The following is an 18,190-nucleotide window of genomic DNA, read 5'->3' as shown; positions in this document are numbered from 1 at the left end:
CAATAAAGGAAATTAACCCAGTAAAAGGCTTTAGAGAAAAAAAAAAGGAAGAAAAAACGAGAACGAGAATCTAGTATATGATCCTTGTGCGTTTTTCTTAAAAGATCAATGATTTGTGGTGCTTAGTTTCTTTTAGAATCTCTTAGAAAGTAGGTAATGTGTCTAATGACTAAAAGCAATTATTCACTTTGAACCTTTTCTCGTGCCAAATAAATTCAAAAAAAAGAAATTAAAGAAAAATTTTTCCCGTAACCCGGAATTAATCAACATAAATGCGTTTAATGCTGGCGGAAAGAAGTTATATTCGATAGTTTACGTAGGATATGTATGTTATTTCCTGGCAGTGGCCAGTAGACTTTGATGAGTAAGAAGGGAGGAGCGCATCTTCCTTCTTGGAACCGCTGTAGTCGGAGCGGAGGGGGTCGAGGGCCCCTGCTCATTGAATGTGGTATCTTGCATACTTACGTCCACTTCACTTGCAATGGCGTCTTGATCTTGGTGTAGTTCTGGTTCTAGCTCCGGTTGTGGTTCAATCATAGGGCTGGGACTAAGGTCGGGACTCGTCCACTTTACTTTTTTTTGGGAAAAATTTTGCCGTTGTAGGGTCTCAGCGGGAACAGCCAAGTCAGCTGCCGTCGTGTTTATTATATTTATATTTGTGTTTGTAAAATTGCTATCGGGATTGGCGATAAAAGTTCTGGCAAAAGATTCAAACTCCTCGTCGATATGAACCAGGTCTTGAATTATGGATTCAATGTTAGGTGTCCTATTCATCAGCCACTTTGATAGAAATTTAAATCGGGAGTTCAAACCCGGATCTGACATTAATTTTTCTGTCATTATGGAGGAATTAACCAAGATTTCGTTTCTTTGTAATTCTGATATTTGATTTAAACACGACTCCAAGTACACCAGGTCGTAAGTTTCATCCCAGTCCTCCATCTCTCTTAACTTGTTCAAGTCAATGGAATGTACCTGATGAATGACGGAACTCAGAGTGTCGGTTTCATCAAATTTCATTTCTAACTCGTGTATTTTGTTATAAAGCTGACCACTGATCATTCGGCAATTACTAATCACCGGCTGCATCTCGGCGGCTGTACTTTCCTCCCGTTCAAATAATAGTATCAAATTATCCACTTCTAGCTTGACCATTTGCAAAAACCGCCTTTTACAAAGTATTAATGATTTCAAGGTCTTGGCTACTTGATACGTTTCCACTCCTGCATACGTTTGCTGAACACGATTGACGCACTCGTTAATGGCTAACTGGATCTTTTCTTTGTTTAGTTTGTATTTCGTTAGCTTCAAAGAAATCATCTTCTCTTCACGTTCGCGTAACTCTTCGATTTGTCGCTTTTGTTCCGTAATCATTTTCAAATAAGATCCAACGTGTCTACTCAAAGACTGCTGATTTCTGATTATTTTGGTCTTTATTTCTTTAGCACGATTTGCATATTTCAAAGTATTCAATGTCTCATCATAATGTGAACTGCTGGGCGATATGCAAACAATCATGACTGTTTTGCAATTGCCACCCAGTGAAAATTTCAACAGCCTAGTTAACTTGGAATCCCTGTATGGAATATGACAGCTTCTGCTGCCATCATTCAAGCACAACGCGTTAATGCAATTGCCCAGTGCTAGTAGGGATCTATTTATATTCGCACCTTCGTGTAATCTTATACCACGGTTTCTTGTTGCGGCGGCTCTTTCGCTCCCAGCTAGATCGATTATTGAAAGTGTAGCAAATGTATGTTGCGAGGTCAAGTCTACAAGCTTATTTGTCTGCATGATGTGTATTTGCAGCACTGCATGAGATCGTGAAGATACTTCGTTTGCTTCCGTCGGTGACGTAGTCCTGTTTATGTTTCCCTGGACAACTAAGTCCATCACATCTTCTACCGTATTTGGGTGGTGATACGACAAATTCGCCACTTTGATGTGGTTCTGCGTATCTTCTCTAATGACCAATCTTTTAGATGGTGTCTCTGGTTTCAAAAGGTCTCTGATTCTTTCATTGTATATTTCCAAGTAAGACAGTGAAATCTCGAAGTCTTTTTCGTCCTTCAGGTCTGTAATTTTATTGAATAGTTCCTCCATGGCTAGAAATATGATCCCCGGCTGTGAAGGTGTGCCACTCACAGTATATGTCTTGCCACAACCAGTAGCACCGTAAGCAAATACGGTACTGTTGAATCCATCTAAAACAGAATCTAGGAGCGGGCTGGTGGTCTCTTTGTATACACGGGCTTGGGAAGAGGTTTCATCAAACAATTTATCAAATACAAACTTGATTTCGCCACCGTGCCTTCGACGTTGCGAAGAAAATTTGTTCGTAGCATTGCTGTTATTGATAGAGGACGCAGTGGCCTTAGTGGCCCTTGCACGCATCGAGTTCAGGACCTGATCACTCACTTTGTTCAATGGGTTTCTATCAGCTGGGTCGAATATGAGCATTCTATCATCCACACAATCCACAATTTTACGTATACCCTCCGGTCTAATTACTTTTCTCCTCAGCAAGCTATTTCTTTTGCTCCGCGTAGAACCTTCTTCAGCGTCTATGTCTATATCGGAGTCGGAGTTATTACTCATGGGTAATATTAACGACGAATCCCCCAAACCGGGAAAGTTAGCTTCTGCACCACTAGCTTCATTGACCAATCTTGTTTTTTCCATTGACGTAAAGGGCCTTACTCTTATAGCTACGACTATGGAGGATTGTCTTGTTTCAGGCACGTTCATGTTAGTGTCAATAGTATACAGCTGGAAAGAAAACTCAAGTAGTTAAAGAATGCAATGAAATGATAATCAGATAAACGATGCAATCAGGGAATATGAAAATTTTAATATAAAAAAAAAAAAAGAAAAATCAACAGCTTCGAAACACTGATCTGGACTTTTTTAACCTGCAGATATTTGTTACACGCAGATTATAAATTTTGTCTCTATAGGAACAGCTGAACACTATACTGGATACCGATGTTCTACCGACCAGACGTGAATGTATCTGGTCCTTTTGTATCCAAGGATAAGACAAACCAAACCCATACTAAAGTCATCAAACAAGGCATAATACAGGTAAAATAAACAAAACAAAAACTAAAAACACGGCTAGCTAAGGGAAAAAGTAGTAATGACCTAGGGTGAATAGCTTTTTTCAATTAGGTTTTTCCTTTTTTGTACTATATTAAATAGGGCTAAACTGTTTTAAGCATAGGGCAAAGAACTTATAAATTAGGTTTGAAAAAGGGCCATGAAGCCTTGTAGTAAAAAGAGACCAATTAGAAGAGTCATGGAAGATTCGTAAAACATAGAAACAGTAACAATTATAACAAAAAAAACACAACTGCAAGAAACTTCAGCATCGTCATGTCATTTAGATTCAACGAAGCTGTGTTTGGTGATAACTCTTTCAATGAACGAATACGGGAAAAGTTATCTACGGCTTTGAACTCACCGTCTAAAAAGAAATTAGATATCTTGAAAAGCGGAATTAAGGTACAGAAGGTGGATTTTCCTACAATACCACAGCTAGAAATTCTGGACCTAGACATTATCACGCAGCCCAAGTCTCTGGCCAAGGGGATTTGCAAGATTTCATGTAAGGATGCTATGTTGCGGATACAGACAGTCATAGAGTCGAATCTTTTATTGATTAACGAACAGGATACACCCAGCTTTACCATGCCCCAGCTCATCAATAATGGATCGTTCACAATTCCTATAACTATGACGTTCAGTTCCATCGAGCTAGAAGCCATCACGAATATTTTTGTAAAGAACCCTGGAATTGGGATATCCTTTAATGACGTTGATTTGGATTTTAAGTTTGATTGTTCTGTAAAAATTCTCCAAAGCACCATTGAGAGAAGGCTAAAAGAGTCCATGCATGTAGTGTTCAAGGATGTTCTTCCTTCTTTGATCTTCAACACGTCACAGAACTGGTTCACCAATCGCGGCGAGAGCACCAGTACCATCCCTGGTAAAAGAGAGCATCATCATCAACAAACTACAATGTCTAGGAATGTAATCTTGGACGGATCAGATTTTCAAGAGCTTTCTCCAATAAACATGCTACGTCTTTCAAGCATTGTGTCGTCGAGGTCAACACTGTCACTACATTCCACTGTGATGAATTCTCTTTCCGCTATACCTGGTTGCTTGGAAAGACAAAACTTGTACAGATTTATATCAAGGATGCCCTCTTTAAACAATTACTACTCTTCGCAATCATTTCCACAACCAAAGTCATCAACCGTATCATCAAAACAATTGGTAAAGCCATTCTACTGTTCCCACAATCTATTACCTAAAACAGTGTTAGATTCCAGCCAGTACGATTTGGCTACGATAACCAAGATTCAGTCTCGACTTTTCGATAGGAGTAACAGCAACGACGACAATGCCAAACCAAGGAGAAGAAAGATCAAATGCAAAAAGACCCGCACACCATCGAACCTACAATCACAAGGAGAACAGGCTGTTGATGATAGTACTGCTATTGAAACAGTTACGTCCACACCGGTCCAAACACCGATACCCGAGCTTGAAGAACAATCTCCCCCATATTTGAAAACAACAGTATCGATAAGGGATAAATACGTTATACCAGAAAAAATATCGCTAAATTTGGACTCCAAGAAAGATACATCTAAAAAGAAACCGTTTTACTTCATAGGTTTGAACTCGCAAGAACCTTCAAATAACTGGAAATGGGGCATGGAGGATAGCCCCCCACCATATCATTAAATTAAGTTACATATCTAAGTACATAACTACACAAATACATACTCTCCGATGTAAATAACGTAAGAAAGCAAAATCGTCTATGCCAAAAAGATTCAATGCCGTCTCCTTTCGAAACTTAATAATAGAACAATATCATCCTTTTCATACCACAATCTTAGACCATTCCTCCTCAGTGTAGCACTTGCAGCTAAAGGCATGAATCTCCTGCAGCTCTTCTTTCACAGCCTTGTTCACTGCACGACTCCTCATTAGTTTGCTTTTACCTTGAAAGAAGTCGCTGACCACCACAATATCAAACGACTGACCACAACCGTACGAAAGATCCGTCACAATGATATGGTAAACTTGCGGTATGGCTGATTCTATCCTCTCGCGGAGTCCCTGTTCAGTAACGGGCATCTTATAGTGTCGTTGGCGCTTTGTTTCTCTCCACTGAGTTGTTAGGAAATGTGATTTTGCAAATTCGTCATTTATTTTCACCTTTTCAATTCTTTCACCTGTCATATATATGTATATATATAACACCGAAAAACTTATTCCAATACACAGTCGGAAGGAAACAGAACAAGAGTCCACCGAAACGCAATGAGCAGAGCTATTACTAGAGCACAATTGGACAAACTTGTGCGTAGCATTACCAAGTTCTACCCTCAAAAGTACGCAGACAAGAGCTGGGACAATACGGGTCTTCTCATCGATTGTTCCACTGCACAAGTCACCACTGCCGATGCAAACGCTAAAACAAAGGTCCTTTTGACTGTAGACCTCACGAAGTCAGTTGCTCAAGAAGCTGTGGATGCTAACTGCAACGTAATTGTTGCTTACCATCCTTTTATTTTCCCAAGCTGGAACAGATTAAGCCCACATACAAACCCACAACACGAGACAGCTATAAAGCTAATCCAGTACGGAATATCCGTATACTGCCCTCACACTGCCGTAGATGCCGCTCGTGGCGGTGTAAATGACTGGTTGGTTAGGGGTTTGAACAACGGAGAGAACGTCGCAAAGTCTTATGCCTTGGAAACTGTAAGTGGCGAAACTGACGACTTGATTGGCTACGGTAGATTCGTAGAATTCAATAAAGACATCTCTTTGGAGCAAATTGTCAAAAATGTCAAGCGTGTTTTACGGGTTCCCTATGTACAAGTAGCATCTCTTGCTGCTCCATCCGCATGGAATCAACTCAAAATCAAAAAAGTCGCTGTCTGTGCCGGGAGCGGTTCTGGCGTGTTTAAGCAACTAAAAGAGGACGTAGACCTTTACTATACGGGAGAAATGTCACATCATGAAGTACTGAAGTGGAAAGAAATGGGCAAGACCGTTATTGTTTGCAACCACTCAAATACTGAGCGTGGATTCCTTCAAGACGTTATGAAGGGCTTGTTGCAAGATGAGGGCCACGAAGTAGTCGTAAGCAAAATGGATTGCGATCCTTTGACTGTTGCATAGCTGCTAGTAATTATATGGCTATATAGGATATCACAAATACCATACGTACTACAGTTTTATCATCCGGCTGTTCGTGTAAAATGATGTTGTTGTATCGGATAGAGAAATACGGATAGAAAAGGTAAAAGTCTTCAAATAACAAGGACAATAACATACTCTGTATTGAAGACGAAGTACTCAGCAAAGCGTAACGTAATTACACTTAGCACACAAATATACTCACACAAATATTACAAGGCATGTCGACGGATACCATGTATTTCAACAGCTCCAGGCTGTTGCCATCGGCTGGCAGGAACAAGACAAATAATCTAATCAAACAAAAAACTAGAAATAATCGTGCGAGGGGAAATGCTGCTAAGAACGCCAATAATAACAACTATATCACAGATATACCACCTCCTCAAACTCTTCCTAACGGTCAGAAACCTAACTTCGGCCATTCTTCCAACAAGAAACCATCATTTAATCAAAAGAAGCACTCTCCACCTTCTTCCCCTTCCTCTACAACTACTTTAGGTAAAAAAAACAGACAGAATAATAAAGAAACGCCACGACAGAACAACAAAGATGATACTCGTTTACTGAGTCAGAACCTAAAGAATCTGCTTCTGAACCAGAAACAATCCCCGCATGGCTCTCAAGGGATAATACCAATGGGTTGTAATGGCAGTGCCAAAAAACTCAGTCACTCTTATGCAGGCTCCACTTTCGCCACTAATGGTCCAAGGGAGGCTAAAAACTTGCCCAAACCAAGTTTTTTATAATCACCCTTTAGAGAGACATTTTTGATTTTTTTTTTTTTTTTTTTTTTTTTTTTTTTAGAATAATGCATATTTTTATTTGATATATACCTATGTACCAATTATACGAATGCTTATGTCTGTTTTGGATCTGGTCATCCAAAGCAATTTCTCAGATGACAATTTTTTTTTCCTATTTTCTGTTACAGTTCATCATTATGCTGAAGAAAAATGAAACATGGCGGTGAATAATAAATAACACATTCGTACAACAAATCTTGTGGTAGAAAACCTAAAAAAAACCAATACGATAGAAAATGGATGAAGTCTTACCATTGTTTCGCGATTCTCATATTCCACAGATTAAAGATTATCAATTGGAGTTACAGAACGATTTGACTAAAACCAATGAGGCCTTCCAAAAGAATTTGCTAAAGAACTATAACAAGATCTTAAGCTTGACCGATTCTGTTAATGACTTGTCGCTCAATTTGAAAAATGTTGATCAAGATTTTAAATCCCTGTGTTTCAATGATGAAAAATTTCAGTTGAATAAGTTAACTCCACTACCATACCAAACCACTACCCATATATCACCACCTCGTGACGAAGAAAAAGTCAGCATACCATCGCAAAACATTTTAGTAATTTCAAATTGGACCATCTCCATCAACAACTTCTGTAATCGTATAGTTACTTCCACTACTCCGTCGCGGATATTCGACGAGCTACTGTTGAATTTCCACGAATTATCTTTGATACCAGTTCCTTCCAAATTTGAAGCGCTTGTCAAGGACAAATGTTGTCGACTACAGAAGTTCTTGGTGGACTCTATGAAGACATTAAACTTAACTTTACTACAGTGGGTAAAACTATACAATTTACTAAACACGGAGTTTTCCTCGAAGTGGGACGATGATTTACTTTCTATATTCAATGAATCCCTATTCGAGACACTATTTAACGATAACGTTCAAGCGTTACTGATATCAAGTGCCAACAGCAAAGATCATCAATATCACTCCAATCAGCAATATAAGGACGCGATTGTTGTCGATTTTGTGAATTCGTCCACCTTTAGAGACCATCTCATTCGGAGAACCGTGAAAGAAATAAACACACATTTGGATACACTCTCTACTTTGAGAGCCAAGCTTAAGGAGCCTGAAACTCTTCATAAATTAGATATCTTCCATGATAATGATACGAACCTCAATGATGGCACTGTATCTCCACTTGATGATGATGCATTGAAACAATATATTGATACAGCGGTATTCTATTCAAAAGGTTTAACCAATGATACCACGTTGCAAATTTATCAAACGGTGCAGCCTACGATTGAAATCCTACAAAACTTAGAATTGTATAAATGCCCTCAAGAGACACTGACAGATTTGAGAAATAAATTGATTACTCAATTGCAAGAGTTTAAGACTCAGATCTCATCCCGCTTACCTTCACCACTGGAAAACTCAACGAGTGTTGTGGATGATTTTATAACTTCGTACAACAATCACAATCTCTTGCAATTAGTCATCGATCAAATTACTCAATTAAGGCAACAGTAATATAATAGCACGAGGGAGGGTACCCGCCTCGCAAACTTATTGATAATGATAATGGTATGGGCGTTGATATATACATATATATATATATATATATATATATATATATATACATAATATATATATGTTTATCTGTGTGTATCTATGTGGACTTCAATAAGTGATCGCCTTCTTGATATCATATTACTCCCCCATTTCACCTGAATTAATTTCGGAATACATGAGTAAGCTCTTGGACCGAATCATTACTAGGCTTCATGACTGTTGAATATACTGCATCCGATTTGGCAACCTATCAGAATGAGGTGAACGAACAAATTGCCAAGAATAAAGCACATCTTGAATCATTGACTCATCCAGGTTCGAAAGTGACATTTCCGATCGATCAAGATATTTCTGCTACACCTCAAAACCCGAACTTAAAAGTTTTCTTTTTTGATATCGACAACTGTCTCTATAAATCATCCACGAGAATTCACGATCTTATGCAACAATCTATACTGAGGTTCTTTCAAACACACTTGAAACTATCACCTGAAGATGCTCACGTTTTGAATAACTCTTACTACAAAGAGTATGGACTTGCCATAAGGGGACTTGTAATGTTCCACAAAGTGAACGCACTGGAATATAACCGGCTTGTGGATGATTCCTTACCACTACAAGATATCTTGAAACCTGATATACCATTAAGGAATATGCTGTTGAGATTGAGACAATCGGGAAAGATTGATAAATTGTGGCTTTTCACCAACGCTTATAAAAACCACGCAATACGTTGCCTGAGATTGTTGGGTATAGCGGATTTATTTGATGGATTGACATATTGTGACTACTCTAGGACAGATACGCTGGTCTGCAAACCACATGTTAAAGCATTTGAAAAAGCCATGAAGGAAAGCGGGTTGGCAAGATACGAGAATGCTTATTTTATAGATGACAGTGGGAAAAACATCGAGACAGGTATCAAATTGGGCATGAAAACATGTATTCATTTAGTTGAGAATGAAGTAAATGAAATTTTGGGGCAAACACCAGAAGGCGCTATTGTCATTAGTGATATATTGGAGTTACCACACGTTGTGTCCGACCTGTTCTAAGGTATATCAATTTTAAGTATAATTGTATATAAATCTACTTGCATTAGATGCCTCTATAAAATAAAATAAACCAAAAAAAAAAAATAAATTGCACCCCCCGTAAGTTCTCATTTACGTAAAGGTTGGGCTTGTTGCTTCTTTTGTTTGGCAACAGCATAAATAATACCTGATAGGAAACCAATAAAAATGGAGAGAATAGATAAGAAGTTTCTTGGAGCATCAAAGAAAATCAAACCAGACAAGGCAATTGGCAGCTTGTTCAAAGCCCCTACCATCGAATATGTAGTAGACGAAGTAACACGAACACACCAACCGGAACAGTAAGAAATACCGACGGATGCAACACCACTGATGATCATAGCAGTTAGCGAATCGTTAGAAAAGTTATTGGTCAAATTAACTGAAGACCAATCTTCCACACAGAAAGAAAACAGCAATAGAATAGGTAGAGCCAAAACATTGTTGTAAAACATAGTGTCGAAATCCTTGAAGTTAGTTAACTTAATTCTCTTTCTCATTATAAGAACGAATAATGCAGAAGTGATACAGTTGGTGAACATCCAGAAATAACCTGGGTTAAAGGAGGCAACAGCACCGGCTGCTCCTTCAGCCAATGAAGCAGCCTTGGCAGCCACAGCTTGCTGGTCACCCCAAGTTGCAACGACAGAAGAAAGGACCATCAACAAAAATGATGACAATTCCATGGAGGTGACAGAGCCACCAAAAAAGAGAACCTCACCATAAGCAATCAAGATAATAGTCAAATTCTTGAAAATGGTGTAAATTGGAACAGCCAAGTATTGTAAAGCCTTCGAAGAGGTGTAGATCATCAAGACCAGTAAAAAGGAAATAGGGAACCAGTTCTTGGCGTCTGTTTTGTTTAATGAACGGAACTTCGCATAGCCCAGTATACGTAGGATAATCAAGGTTATAGTACAAACCAAAGATTGCACGAAAAGCATGACAAAGTTCATGTTGAAATCCTTCAAATTGACGACGAACTTGTTAGTCACCGTCATTAAAATAGAGGAACCACAGTAGGATAAAATAGAGATCGGACCGGAATTGGCAACTGAAGCCCAAGGGTTATGGCCTGCATGACCTGTTTTCAATTCAGACATTCGGGCGAAAGATACTGTGTGGTTAGTGTGTTTGTTTTCTTAGGCTCTTTTGGTAATTAAGAGGATGTCAACAATTAATCGGCAACAAGAAATAGGCTTGGCAGCGTTATATATATTCTGTTTTTCTGTTCATTGTTTGTTCGGATCGCGAAATTTCAATTTTTTTCTTTCTTTTTTTTTTTTTCGGCCAAAACTATTATCCAAGGCTGGGTAAGAGGATTCTGAAAAACCCGTTTAGCTTTTCGTATATTGCGATTCATTACGCGTTTAGGCGACGTGTCTTCTTTCGTCAACTGTGATATTTTTCGTGTTATGGGCGGCTAATTCTTTATAAAAAGGGAAATTTAATCATTATGGCAAACTCAAATGGTGTTCCTACATCTATATACCACCATGCCACTTTGTACCACCAGTCATATATTTTCTTCTACTCATAAGGGAGCCGCATATATATATGGCGCACATTGCCATGGTCCATTACAAGCTTTTTTCTCGTAGCACTTTAGAATGTCTATTGAGTTGCAATATTCAGGCAAAAATGCGTTCTATCTTCAGAATGTAGCTGTTGAAATTGTTGTTTGACTTTTTTTGGACTAGTAGCCGTCTTATCGAACCAAATAGAAGCATATGTTACCTCATTATTCTCTCAATATGGTATTGGAGCGGGTGTGGGTGTGTTCCTTTTGTTCTTAAACGATAGGTACGCATTAAACACCGCTTATGCAGATGGTACATCATATACTGCTTATACCCTTTCCTACTTCAGATGAATATGCAAAACATGTACCGCAATGATGCGAGAGTAACTTTAACAAGAGCTCTTTCGCGTGTGTAGCGATAATATTCAGGGGCGACAAGTGTAGTAATGAAGATATAGTTCTCACCGGTACCTAGATGTCACTACTCGGACACCAGATTACTGTAGCAAGCAAGGTCAATGTCGAGACTAAGCATGATCATAAGTATTGGCGCCCGACATTGCATTTTTTTCCTTGAGATCATATCACAGTGCATGCCATCACAAATAGTTACTTTGATTATTTCAGTGCCATCGCATGACTTCAGTTTTATTACACCTTTAATGATGTAAAAGCGCCGTCAAGATACTAATATAGACGCACGAGTTTCGTTCGCGCGTCTTGGTGAGATTGAAAAGTTATTTTGCCTTTCTTGTCGAGATGATGGTATTTCCCTTTTTTATTTAACATTCATTAATTCCTACCTGTAGTTATCAACCTTTACAGCAACGCAAGTGAAGTGGCTTACTATATAAGCGTAACTCCAATGTGCTTGGTTAGTTTTGGAAAATTTCAAGGCGTTGTTGCAGAATTGTACCTTTAAACATGTCTACAACAACTATGTGGATGTAGCATCTCTATCATGACGCAAACGCAAACATCTCTCTCTCTCTCTCTCTCTAAGTCGCATGTTAAGGCCGATAGTACTGGTTTAACAGGGTTTGCCAAGGCCTCAATCGTTAAGTTAGCTTCTCCACTTTCCCCAGCATCAATCTTATGGTATGATCAACAATCTACGAGGAATTGCAGAAATGATACCTGTATCACAAAGGAATTTGCGTATCATAGCGTCAACTGGAACCATGGATGGAGCTGAGAATTTATTCCTCATAAACGAATTCAAGTTTCTTTCGCTCTGCCAACACAAAAATTTCAATTTCTGTCCTACTTATGTCCTATGAGAGCCATAATTTACACCTCACGTACATAGTTGCGGTAATATGATAAGTACACTTTTTCTGTGCTTCATTATCGTAGCGATAGGTATACCACTCATCGTAAGTGTGGACGTAGCGATGGAGGTTTCTGTGCCATTACCACCACAACCATTCTACTCTTGTAGTGATGCCGCCAACGTGGAATTATGTGGTATCGTTGTTATCTGCCGTTGACTACCCTCGGTCCAACCAACGTAAAGGCCAATCTCACTTTCTAAGAAGGTCTTATCAGGGTTGATACGGACAAACTCTTCATAGCCTACGTCGAAATCAAATTCTGCTGAAGCTGTGATTGTAATCAAACCTAAAATGGTAATTACTGCTCGAAAAAAAAGTAGAGAAATTCATGGTTGACGCTCAAGTTCAGGGATCTGAGAAAATCTTTTATTCGTACGTCCCATGTGCTCGGTCATACTATGGCTGCTATATATACAACATGGTTGTGGAGAATTTACGCAGGATGTGCCTACTACCTTGGGAGCTACTAATGTCGTATATTTCAAGTGTCTGCATGAAGACTGCATTATAGTCCCTTCAGAGTTTTCTTTGATCGTTTACAATGATCATGGTGAAAGGATTATTTCTGTTATAGCTGGCACACGACAGTCACCTATATGGTAGTTACTAACTAAATATTGCTCAAAGTCAATTCCCAACAATGGGAAGCATGCTGCGATTTTAACAAAGAAGCAGCAGTACCCAGATACGGAACTGGATTAGACAGAGGAGGAAAATCATAAGGTACACAAAATTTTTTGGGCTTTAATTTCTCAAAATGTTTGCCGGTAAACCTGTACATTCTTTTTTCACCATCAGTCTATCTTGTAATTAAGTCTTTCATGTAGTATTGAATCTGCAATATTTTTTAACCAACTATCAATTTTCGTGTCAACAAATTACTCTTTACCATGTAGACAGCTACTGATTCAGGCGCACATGAAGACCTATTCGCTTATTTAACAAATATTAGCGTATTTTTTGAGACTATTAACGTGTGTAGACCTCCAGAGGCTGCACTCTAAAAGCCCCCAGGGATATGTCTATACTGTCCTTTGAGAGTTATACGTATGAAAAATAGTAAGGAGACGTCTCTAAGCGTATTTAGAATATACGCTAAGAGTGACTAATGTAGGTAAGTGCGCAGTAATGGCTGGTAAACTTTTTTTTATACTAGTGCCATGTTGTACTGAACTTCAATTTTACAACTAAACTATGAAGCAAGTATCTTATCTTGGGGTTGTATATTTCAATTAAGTGGTTTCGTGGTCTAGTCGGTTATGGCATCTGCTTAACACGCAGAACGTCCCCAGTTCGATCCTGGGCGAAATCATTATTTTTTTGAATTTTTATATTAGTTTATTTACAGGGATAGATAATGAATGATAAAAAATGAATAGAACGTACTCTGCGCAAGCGCATATATATATATACTATTGTTGCTTCCAATTTATACAAGATCCCTTAATTGTTCCTCTAGCTTTTTATCTTGTTTCCAATTATAAAATGCAGTCGCTGCACCGCCAAATAAAACAAGGTTGAACACTATCCGCATTCCCGTGTACCCTACGTTCCATTCGTTGCCCTTGGATCTGCCACCACAGGGTCCATAAGATAAGAAATACGCTGCTTTGGTCTCCTCCAGCGGTATATGTCTCCAATCTTCTTGCATCCTCCATCGTAAGTATTCCTTGATTTCATCCCTAACTTCAGGTCGTAGAGTGGGCCATAACTTCGTTATATTCGTAATCTCTACTACCGGTGGCTGATAAGTGCTGAAAGATCTTTTCAGTGCTAGCCGAATACCGTTTCGTCCCATCATCTTCTGCCTTATTTCTACCTATGTTGAAATGATATCTTTTGGGTGGTCTTCTCTTTTCTTTGACGCGAAATTTGAAATTGCAAATACTTTTCGAAGAAGGATGCAAGTACACATAAAACGTATACTGTAAATAGGCAAAACATAAGCAGTGAGAGATATCCCTGCATATTCAAGGTTTACAATGACTTATGAACAATTATACGTACGTTGCCTGTAACGCTGGTTGATGCTATTCTTTTGATGTTTTTAACAACACACAGGACAATGAATAGTTCCCTTCCTGTTTTCTAATTCATAATTACTAACAAGTATAGCCAATTCGCCTTCTCGGCATTTGTGTAATCACTTAAGAAAGAGTTCCATTCCTCAAAGAGCTTCCAGCCATTTATCCACTTAGACACTCAACCAAAATTTGCAATTTGTGGTTTAATCGTTACATTAGCTGTATTATCATCTGCCCTGTTCGCCGTCGGTTCTAAATCTTCATACATTAAGAAACTCTTCTTCTACACAATTTTAAGTGTAATTGGCAGCTTGTTTGCTGGCTTGACCACTGTTTTTGCTTCGAATTCTTTCGGTGTCTACGTCTAGTGGCTCTTCGTTGGCCTATAAAGGAATTATCGATGAAATTATATACTATACTTAAGAAGTATTTTGGATGAGAATATTAAAAAGAAAGGTGTCAAGTAAATTTCATTATATAAACGGTTTAAGACATATTAATATGCGATTTTTGGGAAGATAATGACTGATATCACATGGCTTTGTTGTTTGAAGGTGCTTGTTTTATGCTCATAAATTCAACACATCTTCGTCGAAGTTAATAGCTTTGTAATATCTTGGATCTGAAGAGTTGGTTGAACCGAACGCGTTATACTCAAGTAATGTAGAAAGCATAGCTCTAGTGTTTGATATTACATTCTCTAATGCGCATTCGCTATCCTTATGTAAAAATGTTAGTATTGTGTTGTTACTAACTTGAAATAATCTCTCTTGTAAGTATTCGTCACTCAAATATCCTGATATCTCCTTTGGTGCCTCCACAAGTGGATTGGAATATGCTAACAATGCAGAGACATTACTCAATTGTCCACTAAACCTATCCCTCAAAGATTGTGGAATTTTAGTATCGTAGATAAATTCATTAGATAATTCTTGACCCTTCAAAATTAAATTTTCAATTTCGTCATCATCTTTGGATGAACTCTTTTTAATCATCACCAGATAATTCGCTAGTTTTAACTCAAATACCAATTCTAGATTATTTTTTAACAGATCTGGAATTTCGTTATCGATATAATTGATGCATTTGCTAATTTGACCTTTGTTTATCAAGTATCTTAATTCTTGCCTTATCTTTACCATACGTTCTTCTTTCATGATCTGTCTTTCATTGTGCCTGATAACATCTTTACTTTCAGAATGTTGCCCATTGACATTAACCGCATCTTTTTGCAAATCTTTCAAAAACCCCTTTGCAACATCCACCAATCCTTCGTGGATCAAATAATCATTTATCATCACGTTTAATGTATTAGGCAATGAACCGTCATCCACGCTTAAGTTGTTAATATTGTTCACGTCTGGTCTAACTAGCTTTCCATCTATAAACCTATTATCTTCTCCCAAAAGAAACTTCAGATTGTTGTCCTTCTCATCGTTAAGCTTCTTTGTATCCTTATTACCAGCGGCACCATCCTCTTGATCAATATCCATCAAATCTTCATTAACGTTTGTTGATTTATTTTCTTCAGGCCCATTTTCAGTTTCATCTTCCTCACTTTCATCAGAGTCGAATTCTTCAATTGAAACGTCCATTTGGCGTCCACGACAAATATGCTCATACGCCAAACTCTTCCATTTATCTTGATATCCAATAATGTCAAATACAAAATCCTCATTTAACCCAAAATTTGTTTTGATAGAATTCCCAGGTCGTAAGGCCACATATGGGACGAATTCTAGATCATTCAAGTCGGTGAATGCGTTACCTAAATGGATACCATTCTTCGTGAAAAAAATTGAGCCATCGATAAAATTTATGCCACAACCAATAACGTCATCCCTACCAAAAGGCTTAGCATATTCCTTAGATTGTTCTGTAGAATTAGTTATCAAACCGTCAAATCCGCAATAGCCAAATACATTAAGATCAAATCCGTATTTCTGACACTTATTTATGGAACCATCCACGTTAAGAGACATGGCTGAAACGCCCCCTTCATAAATATAATCACGCCTTTGAGTACCTTCCATAGTGAAAGAAGTAGAAGGTACTCTATTGGAACTCATGTTATTACTACCACCTAAGCTACTACTAGAACCGGCCACGCTTGAACGAGAAACACTCTTTTTTGTAGTCGCTTCCATTAATTCATTCTCTACTAACTTGTATCCGATAACAATGTTACTATTTTCAGCACTCTCTGTACTCGTTACACTGAGAACTTTAATCTCGTAATAGAATATAGTTAACTTATTGTCTGGCAATGACTTATTTGCCCAAGTGACTGCAAAGTCCACTTTCCCAGAGTTCTCAAAAGAGGTTCTCAGTCTATTTCTGGTAGAGGCAGAAGAAGCGCTTGATCTTTCATAAGTCATGTATGAGTGATAATCAGGATTAGGTTGTAAATGAGTAATACCATCTTGAGATAGCTGCAAGCTGTTATTTGGTTGAGCTTGCCATCTAGAAGGTAAAAAGTACCCAAGTATTTTGTAAATATCAGGGATCATTGAGTTTTTCTTTTTGCTACCACTGTTGGACAAAACATTTGTTGCCTCATTGTCATTTTTGTCGTTACCAGACGATACTCTAGGAGAAGAAAAGGAAGAACTTGGAGACTGATCAGGGGGGTAGTATTGTAGACCACTGTTCTTGTCAGATGTATCCCACAAATTCCTTGATTCTGTTTCTATATTAATAGCTGATCTAGATCTTTGATATATCCATGGGTCCGCAACCCTTTCGGCACGCTGCTGTGCACTGGACACATCAGCATCAGCTCCTCTACTTCCTTCTTCTCCACCTTCCTCGTGATTGTCAGAGCCATCTCCTTCGTTGTTATCGTCCGTGTCAGTATCCACTTCCCCTTCTAAGCTTTCCAGATCGGATTCATCGTCGTCGTCGTCATCGTCATCGTCATCATCGTCATCATCATCATCGTCATCATCATCGTCATTTCTGTCATTTTCCAGGCTGGTATTAGAGTTAAGCGCCATTTCACGTTCGGATAAAACGGGTTCTAATAGTTCCTGAGCATTTTTCCTCATGTCTGAGGAAGCTTTCATAACTCGCACTGAATTTTTATTTGAATCTTTAACACCAAATCTCAAAGTAAAATCATTAACGTCTGGATAGAAATATTTATAGACTTGAATCAGGTAATCGTCGTTGACAGCTTCAAACGAAATTGTGCCTAGAACACCCAAATTCATCAATTTAGACCAGATTTCTTTCCTTGTTAAAGCAGTTAACTTTGTCCTGCCCATTCCAACGCCAGTGGGATTTTCATCAGCGTTGATTAAGTTAGTGTTCTTCAGTTTGTGAAAGAGTTTTCTATGTTGCAAATATAAAATCCATAAATCATAAGCCACAGGCTGTTGCAGCAAGTAGCTCGGGAACAAACAGTTAATGAATTCGCGGTCTACGTCATCCATATATTCAGACATTTCCTCTTAATTATGCTGAAATTCGACGCTTGGCTTTAACGTACTACTAATATTTCTGCTATAACAGTAACAGTTCTGGTCCAATCCTTTGGCTCTTTCTTTTGGTTGATCGATTCATCAGTTCCCTCCCCTGAAAGGCTCGCGCGTCCTGTAATCTAGCAAAAATAGGCAGGATACAAAATACAGTGGAGTGGTAATATTATATTCTTATATGGCTATATATGTTTA

The 18,190-nt window shown here is 38.4% G+C and overlaps 11 protein-coding genes and 1 non-coding gene across 12 annotated transcripts; 7 read left to right on the top strand and 5 right to left on the bottom strand.

Moving 5' to 3' along the window:
• Positions 1–330: 330 nt before the first annotated feature.
• KIP3 (tubulin-dependent ATPase KIP3) lies at positions 331–2,748 on the bottom strand (the record flags this gene model as incomplete). The annotated part of the gene is made up of 1 exon (NM_001181081.1): positions 331–2,748. The coding sequence occupies one exon, from the start codon at positions 2,746–2,748 to the stop codon at positions 331–333; it is 2,418 nt and encodes an 805-aa protein (NP_011299.1).
• A 627-nt stretch (positions 2,749–3,375) lies between these two features.
• On the top strand, positions 3,376–4,755 carry MDM34 (ERMES complex subunit MDM34; the record flags this gene model as incomplete). The annotated part of the gene is made up of 1 exon (NM_001181084.1): positions 3,376–4,755. The coding sequence occupies one exon, from the start codon at positions 3,376–3,378 to the stop codon at positions 4,753–4,755; it is 1,380 nt and encodes a 459-aa protein (NP_011296.1).
• Positions 4,756–4,896: 141 nt separating this feature from the next.
• On the bottom strand, positions 4,897–5,259 carry BOL2 (Bol2p; the record flags this gene model as incomplete). Its single annotated transcript, NM_001181085.1, has 1 exon — positions 4,897–5,259. One exon carries the CDS (start codon positions 5,257–5,259, stop codon positions 4,897–4,899), a length of 363 nt encoding a protein of 120 aa, NP_011295.1.
• An 81-nt stretch (positions 5,260–5,340) lies between these two features.
• On the top strand, positions 5,341–6,207 carry NIF3 (uncharacterized protein; the record flags this gene model as incomplete). The annotated part of the gene is made up of 1 exon (NM_001181086.1): positions 5,341–6,207. One exon carries the CDS (start codon positions 5,341–5,343, stop codon positions 6,205–6,207), a length of 867 nt encoding a protein of 288 aa, NP_011294.1.
• Positions 6,208–6,446: 239 nt separating this feature from the next.
• Positions 6,447–6,974, top strand: EDC1 (Edc1p; the record flags this gene model as incomplete). The annotated part of the gene is made up of 1 exon (NM_001181087.1): positions 6,447–6,974. One exon carries the CDS (start codon positions 6,447–6,449, stop codon positions 6,972–6,974), a length of 528 nt encoding a protein of 175 aa, NP_011293.1.
• Positions 6,975–7,267: 293 nt separating this feature from the next.
• On the top strand, positions 7,268–8,521 carry COG1 (Golgi transport complex subunit COG1; the record flags this gene model as incomplete). Its single annotated transcript, NM_001181088.1, has 1 exon — positions 7,268–8,521. The coding sequence occupies one exon, from the start codon at positions 7,268–7,270 to the stop codon at positions 8,519–8,521; it is 1,254 nt and encodes a 417-aa protein (NP_011292.1).
• A 254-nt stretch (positions 8,522–8,775) lies between these two features.
• SDT1 (nucleotidase) lies at positions 8,776–9,618 on the top strand (the record flags this gene model as incomplete). Its single annotated transcript, NM_001181089.1, has 1 exon — positions 8,776–9,618. The coding sequence occupies one exon, from the start codon at positions 8,776–8,778 to the stop codon at positions 9,616–9,618; it is 843 nt and encodes a 280-aa protein (NP_011291.1).
• Positions 9,619–9,725: 107 nt separating this feature from the next.
• Positions 9,726–10,739, bottom strand: VRG4 (GDP-mannose transporter; the record flags this gene model as incomplete). Its single annotated transcript, NM_001181090.1, has 1 exon — positions 9,726–10,739. The coding sequence occupies one exon, from the start codon at positions 10,737–10,739 to the stop codon at positions 9,726–9,728; it is 1,014 nt and encodes a 337-aa protein (NP_011290.1).
• Positions 10,740–13,730: 2,991 nt separating this feature from the next.
• YNCG0002C lies at positions 13,731–13,804 on the top strand. The gene has a single exon. It is a non-coding gene; the product is annotated as a tRNA-Val (tRNA).
• Positions 13,805–13,921: 117 nt separating this feature from the next.
• MTC3 (Mtc3p) lies at positions 13,922–14,293 on the bottom strand (the record flags this gene model as incomplete). Its single annotated transcript, NM_001181092.1, has 1 exon — positions 13,922–14,293. The coding sequence occupies one exon, from the start codon at positions 14,291–14,293 to the stop codon at positions 13,922–13,924; it is 372 nt and encodes a 123-aa protein (NP_011289.1).
• A 181-nt stretch (positions 14,294–14,474) lies between these two features.
• OST5 (dolichyl-diphosphooligosaccharide--protein glycotransferase subunit) lies at positions 14,475–14,884 on the top strand (the record flags this gene model as incomplete). Its single annotated transcript, NM_001181091.1, has 2 exons — positions 14,475–14,495; positions 14,645–14,884. 2 exons carry the CDS (start codon positions 14,475–14,477, stop codon positions 14,882–14,884), a joined length of 261 nt encoding a protein of 86 aa, NP_011288.1.
• Positions 14,885–15,085: 201 nt separating this feature from the next.
• Positions 15,086–17,962, bottom strand: VID30 (glucose-induced degradation complex subunit VID30; the record flags this gene model as incomplete). Its single annotated transcript, NM_001181093.1, has 1 exon — positions 15,086–17,962. One exon carries the CDS (start codon positions 17,960–17,962, stop codon positions 15,086–15,088), a length of 2,877 nt encoding a protein of 958 aa, NP_011287.1.
• Positions 17,963–18,190: the final 228 nt, after the last annotated feature.

This window comes from Saccharomyces cerevisiae, chromosome VII, assembly GCF_000146045.2.
Source record: "Saccharomyces cerevisiae S288C chromosome VII, complete sequence".
Lineage (NCBI taxonomy): Eukaryota > Fungi > Ascomycota > Saccharomycetes > Saccharomycetales > Saccharomycetaceae > Saccharomyces > Saccharomyces cerevisiae.
Note: the sequence above shows the minus strand (reverse complement) of the source record. Positions and strands in the feature narration are given on the sequence as shown.